The 19,481-nt window shown below is 41.4% G+C and overlaps 1 protein-coding gene across 2 annotated transcripts in view; it reads right to left on the reverse strand.

Annotated features, from left to right (window-relative positions):
- Nucleotides 1–19,481, reverse strand: part of IREB2 (iron responsive element binding protein 2) — a 36,151-nt gene that overhangs the window by 12,735 nt on the left and 3,935 nt on the right. Inside the window, exons 2-12 of one of the 2 annotated variants that reach the window (XM_081925566.1) lie at nt 19,012–19,101; nt 13,910–14,075; nt 11,706–11,843; nt 10,931–11,146; nt 8,933–9,002; nt 8,185–8,368; nt 5,881–6,020; nt 4,037–4,208; nt 2,332–2,432; nt 1,080–1,196; nt 383–542 (exon numbers count right to left, since the gene is read on the reverse strand). In XM_081925566.1, the coding sequence (XP_081781692.1) occupies nt 383–542; nt 1,080–1,196; nt 2,332–2,432; nt 4,037–4,208; nt 5,881–6,020; nt 8,185–8,368; nt 8,933–9,002; nt 10,931–11,146; nt 11,706–11,843; nt 13,910–14,075; nt 19,012–19,101 (1,554 nt within the window). Of the gene's footprint in view, nt 1–382; nt 543–1,079; nt 1,197–2,331; nt 2,433–4,036; nt 4,209–5,880; nt 6,021–8,184; nt 8,369–8,721; nt 8,826–8,932; nt 9,003–10,930; nt 11,147–11,705; nt 11,844–13,909; nt 14,076–19,011; nt 19,102–19,481 lie in introns of those variants that run through there. The other variant, XM_081925567.1, reaches the window with a different exon arrangement.

Raw genomic sequence — 19,481 nt, forward strand, 5'->3', positions numbered from 1 at the left:
CTACCACCACTTTTTCACAGGTAATGAACAGAACTTTAAACACAATAAATAATCAAATACATTTTTTTAAAAAAGAACAGCTACTACTGTCAGGTGCAGAACACTGGGAACTGTGAAAAAGCTGCCGTGTTGCACAATCTGTAAAGCATTTTAAAGACACACTGTTCAACAAAAAACCACAATCCCAGTACAATTTCAGCTATCCAAATTTAATGGTATTATAACTAAAAGGCACCTCCACACTTTTCAAGCTTCTGGTTAAGCTACACTGGCACAAACTCCTCTGTCTGCCTTCTATAGACATTTATAGGATGGCGGTTTGGTTAACTTGGCTCTATAATGCAATAGATAGAGAAGAAAACCGAAACCAGGCAGAGTATACCTGCTCCTAGCATTACAGAGGGGTTGCAGTTGTTTGTACAGCTGATTACTGCAGCAATGACGACTGATCCATGAGCCAGCTTGTACTCATTTCCTTCATACTCCACAGGAACCACATCCCTTTGCCTTTCAGCTGGAATCTGAAAGCCTTTAAAGCCAGCCTAGAGAATCAAAACAGGCATTGCAAAATCAATTACACAACAAATTCAAAGCTGCTTTTAAACAAGAGAGGGGACACTAGAATCCTGTGTTGGTGTATAGCCTTGGCAGCCAGGAAGCCAAAACCCAGTGGCAACATCTCCAATAAATTGGGGGAACTAACACAAACTATTTTATTAATTCTGATTGCAAAATCTGCATGGAATACCTCAATCTGTATCCTCCCATTCCTAATGGTTTCGTGCAGACCAAGACAAATGTTTGGTTTTCCACAAAGTAGCACCGCAAGCAGTGAAAGAGACAAGGGTTCTGCACTCATGTTTGCATGTTACAGTGCCCAGCTGGGAGCATGAGAAGACATGCAATCTAGATGTGCCCTTTGATTTTCAAACATCACGACTGACAGGAAAGAGATTAATTTTTGTTTTACAAAATGTTGTGACAGTGAAAGAAGCAGGCCTCTTTCCCACAGAACAGAGACTATATAATTAAAAAACGTAGAAACCCTAACAGTAGTTTTTCATTTCAACTGCACATACCTTTTCATTTAAGCAGGCCTGGAAATCGCTCTTCATATTCGTAACAGCCACTCTGTCCTGTGCCCTTTTGGGACCACTTACATAGGGCATTATAGAACCCAGATTTATGCATATAACCTGATGGAGTAGAACATTTGTTAATAAATTATTGCACAGTATACATCACTGCACTGCTGCATAGGCTTTCAATATAAGCTAGCCAAAATATGTAGACTACCTGCACAATTTTGCAAGTTTTTTTTTCTACAAATCAGGCTTTGGCAATTTATGTAAGGCACATTTTGCAGACAAGCTGAAATTATCATCTTTTCTTTCTAGCAAAAGATGGAAAACAACTTCTTGAAGCAAGATATTATTGTGCGATTTTAATATTTTTGAAAAAGTCACCCTAAATTAGGAGTTTGCAAAGGCCATTTTGCTGAACAGCAGTAATCTAAAATGCCAATAATTTTTTTTTACTAAGATTGAAATACTAAGAGCTAGTGATTGAAATCCCAAACCACTTCACATAGTCTGCTCCACCCCATTTCCAACAAGAACTCCCTGCGAATATCAGAAACTGCCACAGAACATTGTAATTTGGGAGACATTTTGGGAAATCTTCAACCCACCCAGGAGGCAATATAATGTGTGCTCTTTTGGCTAAGATGTGATACCATTAAAATGCACACAAATGCTTAACTGTAAAAGAGGCATGCACAGTAGAGTCTTCTGGTTTGTGGCAGTTGCAGATGGAAAGAGCAAGAGAGCTGAAGATGCTCAGTAGCTGACTGATGGTAAAGACACCTGTCTATAGGAGCTGCCCTCCTTTGATGCTCTGAAAGCTCAGAATGCTGAGCTGCCCCCAGTGGTCTCATCCAGGTACTGATCCAAGCTCTTGCAGCTTCAGCAATGTCACCGCATTAGTTCACCGGATCTTTATTGCCAAAGCTTTATTATATTGTAGATGGGGTAGGGTACAGGTGGGAAGGAGAAAGTTGGTTGGAATGAGGCAAGTATGGGGACTATATGCCCCTCAAGGTGCTGCAGGATTATAACTCCCATCATCATTGACCGTTAGGCCATGGCGGCTGGGGCAGACGAAAGCTTGATTCCAACAACATCTGGAGGGGGACATGCTCCCCATGCTTGGAACAGGGAATTGGGTTCTCTTGAAGGTACAGGAGATCCTATTGGCTGGTGAGGCAAGGTAAAGGGTCCAAGCAAGACTCAAGCTGCAAATATGAAAGAGGCAAGGTCATTTTGATATTACCTGGGAATATTCAGGTTCTTCTGTGGAAAGTTCATCACTTCGAAGTAGTTTCACAGTTTTAAGATATGTTTCCATCAATTTAAGCCTGGTCTCATCAAAGCCTGTGGGAAACAGTTAAATAATCAGAAAAAAAAATGTTTAAGTAATGAACCTTCTGCTGATATTCAAATCAGTAAGCTGATGACAGCTTACTGTCATGACATTAAAATGTACCTAAATACAAACACAGTAATCGCATAACAAGTACCAGCAATATAAAATAAGAAAAATCAGAACACCATCAAATAACTCAATTTCACATTAAACCCCATAGTCACCAAAACAATTTACAGCAACATTATTTGCTGATATAGCAACATAACAGAGTAGGTCAATAGAACGTGTGCAACAAAAGGCTTGAACTGCCTTTTCCTAACTCGAAATACCACAAACCTCTGAAGAGTCCCTTCCAGGGAGCACTTAACTCCCAGTTTCCTGCATTCATTAGCCAGGAAAAAAGACGGTACTGCAGCAACTTACTTAAAGGAAGACAGAAGTGAACCAAATCAAGTCTCTCAGATATACACATTGAGCAGGAAGATACATTTTACTTACACACACACACACACACAGCATGTGTAAAGACCCTCAGGTCTGGAGGCTGCATGCAACCTTGCAGACCTCTCCATTGACACCCTTGGGCATCTCTCTAGGCCTTGCCTCCTCAAAGCCCTTCTGCAGTATTTCCGCCTGACTGCAACGTATTCCTGAACTTGAGCCTCATTTGACTTGATGGAGAGACATGCACATTGGAGAGATCCAAGACTTTCACTGGATGAGAAACTATAACTCAAAAGTACGGTTTCTACCAAAATCTTTAATGCTCAGATCACCATGACAGACAGACAAAGCATAGTTTAAAGGCACAGCAGGTGCTATGTATGGCTAAGAGAGCTAACATAGGCAGAGGCAAACTCAGCCCTCCAGATGTTTTGAGACTACAATTCCCATCATCCTTGACCACTGGTCCCGTTAGCTAGGGATGATGGGAGTTGTAGTCCCAAAACATCTGGAGGGCCTATGCCATTGATCCAGCAAGTAGCACGACCCCCTCGGGTCCCATTATATGGGAATGGGGCAGGCATAACTTCAGTATGGCAAAGAGGTAAGCAAAACAAACTTCTTCTGAAGGTCTGGACCTGAACTGTCCACCTCGCTAGCTTCTTTGTGGCCTAACTGATGGAGGAAGGCTTTGCTACAGGGCCCCTCCTTGGGATCTAACTCCTTGTTCATACTTCCCTGCCACTCGAGGCCCTGACGCAGTCTGTCCCCAACTTCTGGGCCCCTTCCCAGTGTCATCAACCAGCAGCTTCCCCAACTTCCTCCACCCCCACAATGGGACTCATGACGTGGACGCTTCCGATTTCCATGTAGCTGGAATGCGGCCCAAAAGTTAAGGCTGTCACCTACTGCTCTATCCACTTGTGGTTATGGCCCTACTTGCCACTGGCATGAGTCCCCCAGAAGGCTGCCCACAACAGAATGCAGCCCCAGGGCTGGGAAAGGTTCCTCGGGAAAATTCCAATCCTGCAACATGATGTTGTAAAATATTACACCAATTTATTTTGTTTAGAATGCATACAACAGTTACTTAACAGAAAGCCTCTAGGTAATATATTGCTATGGTAAAGCTCTGGAGAACCAGCTGTTTTAATTTCCATCTTACCAGTGTGTTTTAAGTGCTTCAATGTCACATTATCGATAGGGAAAAAGCTCAGGATAGCACCATATTCTGGACACATATTTGCTATTGTGGTCCGGTCACCTATGGAGAGCTGGGAAACTCCAGGCCCAAAGAACTCCACAAATTTTCCAGACACGCCTGCTTGCCTAAGTTGCTAATGAGAGGAAAAAAGAAAAGAAAAATCAAACGCTGCATGCAGAACAAGGAAGCATCTTATGACATAAAGGTTTAGAATAAACTACTAGCATGAGGCAGAAGACTACCCTTGGGCCCTCTTAATCAGCAAGGAGCAGAGTATGGAGCATGGCATGCTGAGTGCGTGCACCTCATTGCTCTGCAAGATGTTTTGGGCAAGTGAGTCAAGCTACATGCCAAATTCTTTAAACACACCATCTTCTGGTGTCACCATTCTTCAGTGCTGCCCTTTTGTTGCACAGCAATTAGTTAAGGCTGTGGGGCAATGCTTCTGAAAGTTTCAATTTCACTACCCTCTGGAGTCATGGAAACAGGGGGTACCTACATCTAATACTACAAACTGGAAAAATAACACTTTTTCATTTGATTCAATGACACAACTAGTTAGTTTAACCCAGGGTGCATTTGATTTAAATCAAATCCATTTAAATCACGATTTAAATCACTAGTCAGTAAGGCTTGATTTAAACCATTTTTTACAGAAAGACTCAGCCTTGCTGGCATCCTCTTAATATTTACAACCAGATGAAGGTTTCATTTTTGGAATATTAAATTTTCAGAGTAGTTTTTACAGTTATAGCAAAAACTACTGATATAACAAAATCAGTAATTTTTGCTATAATTGTAAAGAAATATATAACTGTTAGAAATACATAGACAGATAATTATGAAATTATTGTGAGGTTTAATAAGTTAACTGTCTATATTCAGACAACCTTTTCTGCTGTACTTTATTGGAAGGAGAAAAATAATTTCCTTAATAACAATTTAAACAATTTATTTAACTAAAACAATAACATTATAGCATATGTATTCATGTTTGTTAACTGATGTAGTTAAACGGTTTTTTAAAAAACAAACTTAGACTGTGTTTAAGCAAACATGAAAAACTTAAAACAAATCCTTATTTCTTGATGAACAGCCTTTGGACTATAATGTAACTTAAACAGAAAACTATCTTTAGAAATATTTTTCTTTCAAAAGCATTTTATTTAAAAAATCTGATTTAAATTTAAAAAAAATAAATTGTTTTTTTTAAAAAATCAGATTTTTAATTTTTAAAAAAAAAATCATTGATTTTTTAATCCACCCTGGTTTAACCATTACTGTATCCTTAGCGTAAAATTCTGCAGCAGGTTTGGGCAGAAAGCACGGTGCCGAGACACTATCCTGGTCATTGCAAGCTTTGGTCTAGAATGGATGAAGTATTCTCTTCCATATCCGCCTTACAACTAATAGCTGAAGTATGGCTATTCACCCCAGGGTCCTTCGCCCTCAGTATCTAGGAAGGGAGGGAATCAAATCAGTCCCTGAGTTGACTTTCTTTTCTTCATAAACACTCGGCTGGAAGCCAACACAGAGCAGGTTCTTTAGTGCGTACAGGAGAATAGGGATGGTGGAAGATTGGCTTCAGAGAGGAAGGGGGAGGAGGAGGTGATTCCTAGTTCAGCCCCAAGCAAAGCCTTTCTTCAGAGGAATCCAACCAGCCACAAAGTTTCTTAAAGCCTTGCCAAACCACTGCTAATGACACTATAACCTTAGATAAAATCCTAGGCACTTTTATGTCACCTCCAGCAGAGCTAGTAATACATGGCCTGCTTGGCTTGGCAACAAAGAGAGCTCTAATTTACCTTTGTAATGCTCAGGACCACATCGATTGATGTGGCAAGCGGGCTGGCGGAGCCTGTCAATTGACACCCAACCACCTCAGGCAGGGTGAGGGCGACTGGCAAGCCAAGCATGACGGCTTCGGTTTCAATTCCACCCACACCTGGAAGGAGAACGTTACGTCACTTAAAACAGCTTGGTCACTGGCAGATTCTTTAAAACTTCGAAGAGCATGCTAGTAGTATCTTCAGAAATCCTCTTTGTCAAAAGTCAAAACTGACTACTGTAAAATAACCCCGTATCATCCCCATTTTAACCAGACTGGGACACACACATGGAGCTGCCTTTTAGGAAAAATGTTGGAAAATCGGATATATAACTTCCAGGCCATACTGCCCCCCCAAAACCTTCCTAGATTTTAGATAGCACACATAGGTCCAACATTGGGGTTTTCCTTCATTTCAAAGGAAAAGCCAGCAGTCATCACACTAGGTTGCAACAGAGGGAAGAGAAAGGATGGAGGACCAATGTGTTGCTACAGGCAAAAGACCAGCAACTTTGGACTTATCCTTGTCTTGAACATTTTCACACCAGCTGGTGATTAGAAGAACGAAGAACATATATCCGGGTCTGCCTATTTCCTCTCCCCATCCCAATCCATTTTCTTTTTGTGTTGTGCCTTTTTAGATTGTAAACCAAGGGCAATGATGAGCAATTTTATTTATTTTTATTGTAGTGAACTGTAAGCCATTATGGCTTACAATCTCTTTTGGTTGAAAAGCAGGGTAAACATTACTTAAACTAATGTTGCATTGAACATAAATAAAAATTGAAATGGAAGATGGGGGGTCACCTTCTGATGGGTTAATGAAGAGTTTCCCATCTTTGTCTTAGTGAAAGAAAGGAAGCTTTCTCTCCTCTCAACCTGTCGGGGCAAAGGTTTTCTTCATGAAAGTAACTTTAGATTACAGAAACTATACGGATTAAGACTGCCTGCATGCAGAATGATGTGCTGTGTATTATACATAGCATTAGTCTCCATTATGTCATGTAGTATTTTATACTTCTTCTCATACTTTCAAAAACCTAGCAGATTACTCTCTCCTAGCCCCCAGGTAGCAGTGTCTATTTAGATGTATTACCCATTATACCCCCACAGAAAATGGAACTAAAAGAGAGGGATCAGGAGTAAAACACAGAATTTCAAAATACTGAACAAATAAGCCTCGCCTACAGAGAGTGGAGGGGACGCGGGTGGCGCTGTAGGTTAAACCACAGAGCCTAGGACTTGTCGATCAGAAGGTCGGCTGTTCGAATCCCTGCGACGGGGTGAGCTCCTGTTGCTCGGTCCCAGCTCCTGCCAACCTAGCAGTTCAAAAGCACGTCAAAGTACCGCTCCGGCGGGAAGGTAAGCAGCGTTTCCGTAGGTAATCAGCGTTTCTGATCCAAATCAGATTCAGGCAGTAATTGTACTATTTTATATTGATTGTTAGGGACATGGGTGGCGCTGTGGGTTAAACCACAGAGCCTAGGGCTTGCCGATCAGAGGGTCAGCGGTTCAAATCCCCGTGACGGTGTGAGCTCCCGTTGCTCGGTCCCAGCTCCTGCCAACCTAGCAGTTCGAAAGCACATCAAAGTGCAAGTAGATAAATAGGTACCACTCTGGCAGGAAGGTAAATGGCGTTTCCGTGTGCTGCTCTGGTTTGCCAGAAGCAGCTTAGTATGTTGGCCACATGACCAACCAGCTGTACGCCGGCTCCCTCGACCAGTAAAGTGAGATGAGCGCAGCAACCCCAGAGTCGGCCACGACTGGACCTAATGGTCAGGGTCCCTTTACCTTTACCTTGCAGAGAGTGGATTAGTTGCTCTGAATACAAAAGCAGGGAAGCTCTCCACTGAGCCACAAACAGGTATGTACAGTGTCTTTGCCTGCCCTCCCCTGCCCCCTCCTCACTCTTACAGGAACATCGATGTTACGGTGGGTGAGGAGTCAGGTACAGCCAAAGCCTAATATTTTAAACAGTGAGTCTTATTTTTTAATTATTAAAGTAGTCTTTTAAAAAATTCATTGGGGGTCTGTTTAATCTCAAGACTGAATTAGTGAAGTGTGTTTTTAAGCACACAAATAATAATAATAATAATAATAATAATAATAATAATAATAATAATAATAGAGCATCTTTATAGTTTCTCACACTTGCAACTTCCCCCTCTCCACCCAACTATCACAATAGAAACTGTTAAGGAGGAAATTAAAATAAAGAGAAAGAAATTGAAAACTAGATATGTAACAAGGAAGAACATTGTGAACTGCCAACTCATCTTACCCCATCCCAAGATTCCCAAGCCGTTCACCATTGTTGTATGGGAATCAGTGCCAACAACGCTGTCTGGATAGAGGAAGTCTTTAACATCAAATACTACTCTTGACAAGTACTCCAGGTTCACTTGGTGGGCCATTCCTGTTCCAGGAGGAATTACTGAGACATTCCTGAAAACTTTGGAACCCCACTAGAGAGAGAGAGAGAGAGAGAGAGAGAGAGAGAGAGAGATAAAAAGGGTGGGGAATTAAGATAAGTGATCTCCACACTCTCTGAACCAACCAAGCTTTAGCAATGGTAACTGTAAATGAGAAAAGGTACATCAGGATTTATTATTTTTTAACCAACGCATCCCATATCTACTGGGTAAAGAAAGGCAAACTGCTGAAAATATGAGAGTCTCAGCAAATATTAGCATAGGAGAGAACCTACATAGCTATCACAGTTCATAAGATAGTGTGCCCCTTCACACAGAAAAATTAGAGCTTCCTGCACAGGTTAAAAACTCTGCCATTCTAGCCATGATCTGTCTCTCCATTATACCTTTCCTGAAGTATGTCAATCATAAACAGGAGTTAATTCGAGAATGAGTATGCCATTTCATGTTCAATACCAGAAGCCTCCTTTTGTTCTCTTAGTTAAATATTCTGAAAGAAAGGGGGAAGGTTCAAAACTGATTGCAGAACAGACCCAAGCAGATCTCCACCAGACCACTTTAATCGGTTCTGCCATAAGGTTCTTCAAACCAACGTACCTTGAAAAACTGAAGTCTCTCTCTATTTCTACCAAATTCCATCTCCTGGTTTTTTAACACTGTTTCCGGCCTACAGGGAAAAAAAATCAAACCCATATAAACATTACTGTTTTCTCTCCTAATATTTCACTTACAGTTGAAAACTGAGAAGTCTGGAACTGGTTAGGAGAGGCATTTTAACTCCACATGAAATGGCACATGCCTCCTCCACATTCCCTCTTTTTAAAACAAGCCAAGGTCTCTTGTAAAACATGCAGTGAGTGTCTATCATGTGGCAATAAGCACTGCTTCAGATCGCATGGGGCAATCCGGCTTTAAAAAGGTATCTTTAAAAAATAACCTTCCTTTTAGAATGACGCTGCCATAAAGGGAAGATGTGCTTTCTAGCTACTGTTCTTAGAGGTAAGTAACCTTGAGGAAGAAGCAAGTAAGAGTCATGTTATGCATGATAAGAAAACCGCTTATCTTCATATCTTGTTACTGCAAATTAGAAAACCAGTAAGGTGACAAGTCAGGCATTAAGAAATATATCTGGAGGTATTTCTACAATGCCTGTCCAACAATTGTCCTCCTATATTATGCTTTGCTTAATCCCTGGCAGAGACTGAATTTTACTGAATGTGGCCAATCATCACGTCTTTCAGAAGAATGTTAAATGGATAGACCAAATTTGGCTTCCTCTCGTGGTTTGGGAAAAAATAAACAATGATTGCTGGATCACATGTGAATGCTAAGTCAGTCCTCTGGTTCATTTCCTCCCAGCCGGGGAATGGAAGAATAGCATGATTTGAGAAGCATGTACCAGCACACTTTCTTGTTCATAGTAAACAACAGTCTTACTATTCTGTGTGAACCAGGCCCTCATGAAAGTCTCCCACTGAGAAAATACACATATAGAAACTCAGCTACAGAGCCAGTGTGGTGCAGCGGTTAAGAGTGTTGGCCTAGGACCTGGGAGACCAGGGTTCAAATCCTCACTCAGCAGTGAAATTCACAGGACGACCTTAGGCCAGTCACAGTCTCTCAGCCTAACCTACCTCACAGGGTTATTGTGAGGGTAAAATGGCAGGGAAGAGAACCACATACACCATCCAAAGCTCCTTGGAGGGGAAAGGTGGGCTAAAATGTAATTCATCAAAATTAAAAATAAAATAAGTACCAGCACTTTGGAGCATGTCCAAAGTCTGTTTTGGGGGGTTAATCTGGCTGACCCACTGGTCAATTTAATCTGCCCCCCCCCCCCGAAAAAAAAAGCTCAACAACTTCAATCCTAAAAGCTCAACAACTTTGGTCAGCCCTCACACATGTTCACTTCATCAAATCTGGCCCCCTTTGAAAAAAGTTTGGGCACCCCTGGAACAAACCCAAGAATGTCTGACTATGAGGATGAGTTTGTAGCTTGATGGTACACTGTTATGGTGCTGTGAACCACCCTGGGGTCGCTGGATGAAGGGCAGCATAAAAGTGCAATAATTATAATTATAAATATAAATAAATAATATTCAATAGGCTAGTAGACAATGTGGTTGTAGGATTCCACCATCCATGGCACCATATGGACTGATCTGAGATAAATAAAAAACAATACTTTCCAACTTACAAAGTGAACTAAGAATTTTCTCCACGTAGATGGGTATTGTTTAAAAAAGGAGAAAGATGTATCACATGTTTTGTTTTTAAAAAGAAATAAAAAAAGGAAGTGGCCTTTAGAGTAAAAACATTATTGCCTTGTCAAGCATTCACTGTGGCAAAAGAAGCAAGACCTGAACTGTTATAGGCAGCCAACCTGTCAGTTTTTGATTGCCAATAAGTTACAACTTAAAGTATGGCAGTGCTTAGTGTTAGATAAATCAGTGCCTGATAGTTAACATGCTCCATGTTAAACTTGAGGGATGTACTGTTATAGAGGAACTGGAAGCAAGCCCTAGCAATGGCATAGATGCTTATCTGCAGGAAGAAAGCAAACTGAAAAAAGGAGAATTGGAGAAAAAAAATTACTCAGGCACTGGTTGAAGATGAAAAGGACACAGCGGAGGCGTGTTCTCAATCTGCACAGAAAGTGGCCCCGAGTTACGACCAGACTCTCCATCACATGGCCCTCTGCAGCTGGACTGGCCCCTGCACGGTAGCTTCCGAGGAGCTTTAAGTGGGGAAAGTTTTGGTGGTGGCCTCTGTGGATCACCACCTCCAGGATTGGGAGTGTTCTGTATTGCGCTTTAAAAAGAAACAGAGAAAATAAACCGGCTTTAGTTTATCAAAATCCTTTGAATTACTAAATATAAACTAAATGTAAAATATATACATTAAAAACCCCAAACAAAGCAACACTAGAATAGTGAGACCATGTTTTATCTCTTAAGAGATGAGAGATGCTAATGGTTTGGTCAACTTCAGCAGGCAGGCAATTTCAGCTAGGAGACATCCACCATGCCTCTGTGTCTCACAGAACTGGCACCTGGGTGGTGTACTTTAGAGCAGGGGTGGGCAACTATGGCCCTTCATCTAATTTCACGAGGATGAGAAGGAGTGGGGAGTGGGGAAGGGTGGCAGAAAAGAAAGGGAGTGGAAAGGGGTTGCCCATCCACTTTTGGCTCTGGCTCTGCTTACTTCCAGTATGCAGTCCTCAATACAAGAGAGTCAGTGTGGTGTAGTGGCTAGAGGGGCTTGACTGGGAGCAGAGAGTAGGAATTTCACATACATGAAGCGACCCACATTCTACTATAACTGCTACTCAAAAAGTAGGATAAAAACAAAACAGTTGTACAATAAATACCATTTACTGAAGTCAATCTGCAAAGAATGGTCCACAGTGAGATCTGTTGGGCAGGCAGGATGAACTTTTGTAGGATCCCCTCCAAGATTTTTCACAGCTTCCCTCATAGCAGCAAAATCCACTATTGCAGGAATTCCACTAATGAAAATGAAAATGACCAATGTAAAAAATATTTAGCTGCCATACAGAATAAAGGCCCTTTAAAGCCAATGACACGGACCCCATACTGGTTAACACAGCCTTAGTAGGTCCCACATGATAGCTCAGAAACACTCAGGAAAACTTTTATTTTATGCTACAGAATATCCTTGCACTGAATGAGACAATCCTGAATAGAAACTGAATAGAAACAAACCACAGACTTGCACACTGCATCTTACCCTCTTCACATGCTATTTCAACTCTCAGTTTCCTGTTAGTCATAACATCTGTATCAGCAATTATTGCTTGTGTCTGCTTTCAAATCAAAACTGGAAACCCAATCAAACCTCCAGTTCTGGAGTGCATACACAAACAGATGTCATAACTCTGCTTTGCACTAAGCAGAAAGTACAAAGTGATGCTGTGCACAAGAAGGAAAATAGAAGTATGTGAGCCTGGTTTGTTTCTACTCCTCTAAATCACTTTGGATGGTTGTTTGGTTGTATGTTAAGGTGCACATCAGAGTCTATTGAGACCTCTGTATCACCGTAATTCTCAGCACTGGCCAGCCAGACGACCATGCTGCCAGCAATTTCAAGACAAAACTGTCAACAAGAGGCAAATCGCCAGCAAATTGCTTGCATCAAACACCATCCTTAATACCGAGCCACTTGCTACATGAACCTAAGTTATCTAAACCTCCTCCTCAAGTCCAGTCTGATGAGGTCTGGGTACACTAGAAGGCAATGGGCACATCTACTCCCTGCATTTAGTACAGTATAAACAGATCGAGTGCATACCATCTTGTTGCTCTGACAGAGCTGAGAACATTGGGTCTACCTCTTGATGGAGTTTATTTTTTTACATGGGATTCTGAAACACACCGTAATCCCTGCTAGTATTGATCCAGCCTTTACCATTAACATGCTTATCCTTGACATAGGCCCACCTATGACATGTTTTTGAAGACCTAAATTTCTTCCCATGGTTTTCAAGTACTTCCAGCAACATATTCCAATTCCTCCTGCTATGTCCATGCTGCTATAACCAATTTGCTAACTAGACATGCAAATGATTAAAAGCACAATTATATGCCAACCGTGTTTTGCATTACACAGAATTCATGTTTGAGACAGAGACCAGATTAAAGGAGTAAGAATTAACTGCTACTGTTTGCTGCTGCACTTTGAAGGTTTACATTTTTTAAAAAAAATGGTCGCAAGCCACTTTGCTTTAGATTCAAAGTGACCAGGACACAAATCCAACTAACAGGAATAATACTGTCAACACACAACAAATAAAATGCTTAGGCAGGGGACAGTAGCACATCCTTTATATGCATGAAGTCCCAATTCAATCCTTGGAACCTCTGGGTAAGGCTGGGAAAGATCCTTGTCTGGAAAGCAGCTGTCAGTTCATGTAGACCAAGCATGGGGAACCTCCGTCCCATGGCCTAATGAGACCTAGCCAGAGTCCCAATTTGACCCATGAGGCTTTTTCCCCCATGCCATGCCCTGTGCCAGGTGTAGGGCAGGTAAAGATGTAGCTGCAAAAAGCTCAAAATGTACTTCTGATCATACCTTAAGGAAGCAGGGCACCTTTTAAAATTTGGAGCCAAATGCAAACCCTATTGGGATCAATAGGCTGGATCCTATTCCCCAAGCCTACTGAGTTTGACAGACCAATGGCTTGACTTGATATAAGGCAGCAGCCCATATTTATGTATGTGGAAAATGTCCCAATTGTGAAGAAACAGTAAAGTCATTAGTGTGAGATGGGAACTGAAGCAGAGATGTCCAAATGTCCCTGCAGCATATGTAAGTATCTTGATACATACACAAAGCAAAGTCGGCAGTGAAATGATACCCCATTATTTCAATCACTTTTCCTAAAGAGACATTCATTATGTAGATCTGTTGCCAGTATAAACCTACATGAATACCTGAACTTCTGCCTCTCTAAACACTGTCTAAGTTCCACCCTGAACATTTAGATAAAGCCTGCAGTGCTTGAAGAACGCATTAGACCCAGCTAAAATATATAATGAGGAAAATGTGTCTTACGTAAAGTCTTGGAGAAGGACTCTGGCAGGACAGAAGGGCACTTCAACATTGTTCTGTTTTTCTTTCCAGTCCAAAATGTTCATAGCATCTTCTTTTTTCACTAGGAAGCCATCACAGTTGCGGACAGCAGCTTCCAAAAGTACCCGTATGGAGTAAGGCAGGATATCTGCACAAGGATAAAGTAACTGAACTGGTCAAGTAAATACTTTGGGATGGATTCACCTGTGTATATGCTACTCCCCAAATGTGTTTTTCCCCTCCCTTCTGGGTCTTCACATCTCTAAACTAAGCCTTTAAAATGATGTTGATAGCTTTATCAAAATAGCACTACAGCTCAGTGCAAACTATTCTTAGTAGGAAAATTAAACAAATCAAAATAGGATACACATTTGCACCAATCCCCCATGTAAGTGAGCTAGAACCCAACAATGCACTTTTATTCTTGAATAACAACATGCATAAACTGGTATATATCTAATGGACGTGAATTGGTGAAAGTAAATTAAACTAAACTCCTATGTTTTAGGCTGTCCAGAGCTAGATGGAATTCTGGAAGTGGTGGTTAGTCTGTCAATTTCATTTGCTAGTCTTTGAGATAAAAGGGCTCCAGTTGGGGAAGGCTTAGCGCAACAGGGTCTCAGTACCCTTGAGTGTCACGACAAAAGGCCAATAAATACTAAGTAACACTGAATAGTTTTCTTTATTGACAAAGATAAGCCAGCAAATGATGCTTCTTAGTTGTAAGACAGATCTCCTTGATATTGTGCTTCTGGGCTTTTTGCTGTGGCAAGAACATTAACTGACATCTTGAGAAGGCAAAGATTAGTACAGATAATTGTTCCTCTGATGTATATGGCTAAACCAAGGGACTTGGTCTCACGTGGCCGGTAAAATTTTACTGCTTCAAATCCACGATGTTAAGTCCAGCATGTGGCAATAAAAAGATTTCATAAAAGTATTAAAGTCTGGGCAGGGTGGGGAGAGAAAAAAAATGATAATGAGACTAAGAAGGGCTTGGATTAAAAATCTAGGCAGATTAAAAGCAATGGGGGAAATGTTAAGATATTTCCCTTGGAGTGACCAATATTTTAGATGCTGCTGCAGCACAGCTTTGTCTATTTTCCACCTTCAGGGAATACTTCATGCACTAACTTGCCTGCTGGTGCACTTGCTCATGAACTCTTTCACACAGCAGAAATCAGGTGGTCAAGCACACGCTTTGTACTCAAGAGGTTCAATCCCTGGCATTCCTACAGATCTACTGCCAGTCAGTGAAGACAATGCTGAGCTAAACGGCCCAATAGTTTGATGCTGTATAAGGTAGCTTCCTGGGTCTTTACAATTCTGGGGCATGTTCTAACATGCATGTGTTCACAAAGGGCATTTGTGGGGATTTTACAGCAACCACCTCAGGAGACAGCGGTTACTCCATTTAAAAATAATTCACAATATAAAGTTGCAATAAAGTAGACTGACACAGCACTAACTAGCAAGTTTAACAGGTCCGCATACTATTTTTTCAGCTCCAGAGAGCACAAAGTGCTGCTTCAGGGCTCACTAGCTTCATTCAAATTAGTTGGGCTTTACAAGGCAGACAGCATGATTTCACTCTCATTAGGTGATTCATCCAAAGGCTAACCATGAATCGGCAAATGTGTTTTAGATTCAAACTGCCAAAGAACCTAACATAAATTTTGTCCTTTTTGCAATTTCCTCCATTTAATTAAGAACATGGACTCTATGCAATACTTTTTTAACTGAATCCCAAAGACTTTAATAATTATTTTCAACCTGATCAGCATCTACATACAGTTTGCCCACAAGCAACACTCAACTTTCAATATTTATATCGCACAACCTCAGAATGCATCAGAACAAAAGGAGTCAAATGCAAGATTTGGCATTGATGTTTTATTGTGTTTTTAATATTCTGCTGGGAGCCGCCCACAGTGGCTGGGGAAACCAGATGGGCGGGATATAAATAATAAATTATTAATATTTATTATTACTATTATAATTATAATTATAATTATAATTGAAGGCATGTGATGCAACAACCTGACTGAAGCAAAACAGGCCTGGTCCATGCCTGGCGGGCAACTGGTTGGAAACCCTACGCACATGTAGTGAGTTCCATAACGGAAGGCAGGATAAACATGAAAAACAAGTAATTTGAGCAATTAATACATTTTTTACATTAATTACCAAAGAGAAAGCGGATAGAGAAGTCCCCCTCCCTTATAATACTAAAACCAGAGGTCATCCAATGAAGCTGAATGGTGGGCAGGGGTGCCAACTTGAATAAAATATTGGGGGGGGGGGTTCCAGGTAAGTTCCACCCCACATAATCTATCACAAGACACGGCACCCACTCCCCTTTGAATGGCAATGCCCATTAACTTTGGGAGGCAGCTCCCTCAAATAATTTGTGGGGGGACAAAGGGGCCTCGGTCCCTAGGAGTCGGTTCCTATGATGGTGGGACATTCAAGACAGAAAAAAATGTGAAGAACTTCACACAGTGAAGTACATAAGTACTCTCCTTACTTATGTTCTCCAGCACCTGATGTAGAGTACTGTTGAGCTCATATATTGAGCTCATGTAAAAAAATTGGTCAGAATCCTGAACATGGCCTCTTTTTATTGCTCTTACAAGTTTCCTTGCTCAATAATCAGGGTTCTCGTGTGCCTTGAGCAGCAGCAACCAGCAACAATCAACACTCGAGGACAGCACCTCTGTGTCTGGTAGACTAGCCAGACTGCAACCTAATTGCCTGTTTTGACACATAACAGGGAACCTCCTGAAAGGTGACAGCAGGCGTTTGGCCAGTTGCTTAGAAACCCAGTGCTGGGCTGCTGGGTCTGTCACCTAGCTTCAGTTTGGCTCTTGCACTGTTCCGTGTCTTGCCCAACCTCCCTGTCTCTTTTCCCCGCAGCTGTTCCTATGAAGGGGCGGGGGGACATTGGAGACAAATCCTCCCCTGGGCACCTTGCTTATTCCTAACCCTAATTTTATCAAGAGTCTGCCTAGTCTGAATTCCTGGTGATGGACTATGCTCTCTTGATTCTGATTGTCTTCTGGTAGCCAATACTGACCTAGAAGAGCCCATAGTAAGACAGCTTGGTATGTTCATAAATCTGCTTTTCAAAGGCTATAAACAGCAGAAACTGTTTGCGTCCATGTTTTACACAAGATAACAGTTGCAGGCTAGCGGCAGCCAGGCTGAACAAAGTGATAAAACTCTGGGAATACATATTCTCCAGTAAATGCCAATGAACTCAGCAAGACTTTCTTCTGAGTAAACATACATAGGATGGCTCTATAAAACTAAGGCAATTTTAGAGCTCTGCAAAGGTACATCAAAGAAAGCACTGCACTGTTTAATATTTGTTTAAAGTAAATAAGATACACTAGAGGCCTAGTAAGAAGAGTGGTTAAAAGTATTTTTTTAATCAATATTTCGTATTTATTTCTTTATTAAATTTCTGTACAGTGGAATCTCGGGTTGTGAATGTGATCCGTGCGGGAGGCACATTAGCAACCTGCAAAGTGCGATTTAGTGCTTCTGTGTGAGCGCCGAAACCCGGAAGTAACCCGTTCCGGTACTTCCGGGTTCGGCACGGTGCTCAACCCGAAAACACGTAGCCTGAAGTGTCTGTAACCCAAGGTACCACTGTACTGCCCTTCACCCGAGGATCACAGGGTGGCTTACAGTATAAAACTGCTTCAGTAATATGTCTATCTGATCCAACTTGGCTCATAGGTTTTGTTTCTTACTATGTTATGTAACAAATAAAACCTACGAACCAAGCAGTGGTGTGCAGTCAGTGGACTAGGCTAGTCCCCTAAATGTTCCCACTAAATTGGAGTATTACAGTACTGTACAGTATTAAAGCCTGGCGCCTCCTTCCCGAAGCCCGGGAAGCTTCTGCCTGGCTTACGGAGAGAGGTGCGATGCTCACATGTGTGAAAACCTGCTCCAAATCACCCTTGCAAGCTGGCGCCTCTGGCCTTAACTGTTCCCCTAGGAAAAGTTTCGCTGCACACCACTGGAACCGAGGCGGATCAAATAATACATATTACTGAAGCACTTCAGGTGAAACACTTTTGTTTAGTAAACTTGAACCTTAACTCTGCTTGAGTTACGTGTCCCAACTTCAGTTACCATGGAAGCTATGACATCCATCTAGAATTTTAGCAATATGCAATAAGGTAACTAACTGTGGACCCCAAGTATGTTTACTCAGAGGTAAGTCCCAATATGTTTCATGGACTTAATTCCTATTAGGTTTGTTTAGGATTACAGCCAAATTCTGCTCAATTGTTCTTGTTTCAGAAAATGACAGTTAAAGTAAAGGATTTGAGCTATTACCCAGTGAGTGCTTTAATAAAATTTTGCAAAAATGAATGGGGCGGGGGGCTTGGGAGTCATGGCTATTGGCCTTGTACGTGCCAGCAGCCCATCAATGGAAACCAAACAATGCATACAAAAATGTTGCTTTTCCCTACCCCACTTGCAGGAAAGTTAACTATCTTTGTGCCATAACTAAGTTGTACTGTAACAGAGCTGTGAGGAACTTCAAAGAGATTGCCCTGATTTATGTGATTTTCAACTAACTCAGTGATAGCGCTTGTCTATTAAGGCTGAAATCCAATAATGAGTTTGAATACTTTGAAATCAGTGGACATAAGAATTCTGAACTCTACATAGTATTGAGCTTCATGTTATCCTGGATAACAGAATTTGGCCTTGTCTCAGTTTGCTAGAAGCGTAAAACGTGGAAATAAAATCCTGTCTAGATTACAAATACGTGGAGCAAGGCCCAATCCTAACCCCACAAGGGAGTAAAATCCATTGGATTCAATACTGCTTGCTTCTGAGCAGGCAGGTTTAGGACTGTGCTATTTATGCAGTAGATGTAATCATTTCCATGGCAGTGTGATCAGCATGTAATAGTGTCTTATATTAAGCCATATATTTCAAACAGTTCTGAAGAAAACCAGAAGTGCATACCAACCTATAGAAAATCAGCATTTAAAAATCTTATGTAATACAATATTGCAGGTATCACATTATTAATGAAAAAGACAATTAAGTGTTACCGTATTTGGTGCCTCCCAGTTTAGCAACATTGTAGAACTTCTTGTCTGTTCTGTCATTCAGTGGTTCAATTAAGTGCTGGAAAAGGCGCTCTGAAAGACAAGTCATACTGATGATTAATATAATATGTTGTTATGATATATATAACCGATAATAGCACAGATATGGAACAACAGAAGAAGGGAAGCAACTATTGACAATGACTTCTTACCAAAAGAAGACAGGTATATATGATAAAAAACTACAGCTATAATTCTACAGTGGTGCCCCGCAAGACGAATGCCTCGCAAGACGGAAAACCCGCTAGACGAAAGGGTTTTCCGTTTTGGAGGCGCTTCGCAAAACGAATTTCCCTATGGGCTTGCTTCGAAAGACGAAAATGTCTTGCGAGTTCCTGCGGCCCCCCCCCTTTTCCTAAGCCGCTAAGCCGCTTATCAGCTGATCCGCTGATAAGCTGCTTAACAGCTGATCG

The sequence above is a fragment of the Podarcis melisellensis genome (genome assembly GCF_964234715.1).
Source record: "Podarcis melisellensis genome assembly, chromosome: 9".
In the NCBI taxonomy this organism is placed as follows: Eukaryota; Metazoa; Chordata; class Lepidosauria; order Squamata; family Lacertidae; genus Podarcis; species Podarcis melisellensis.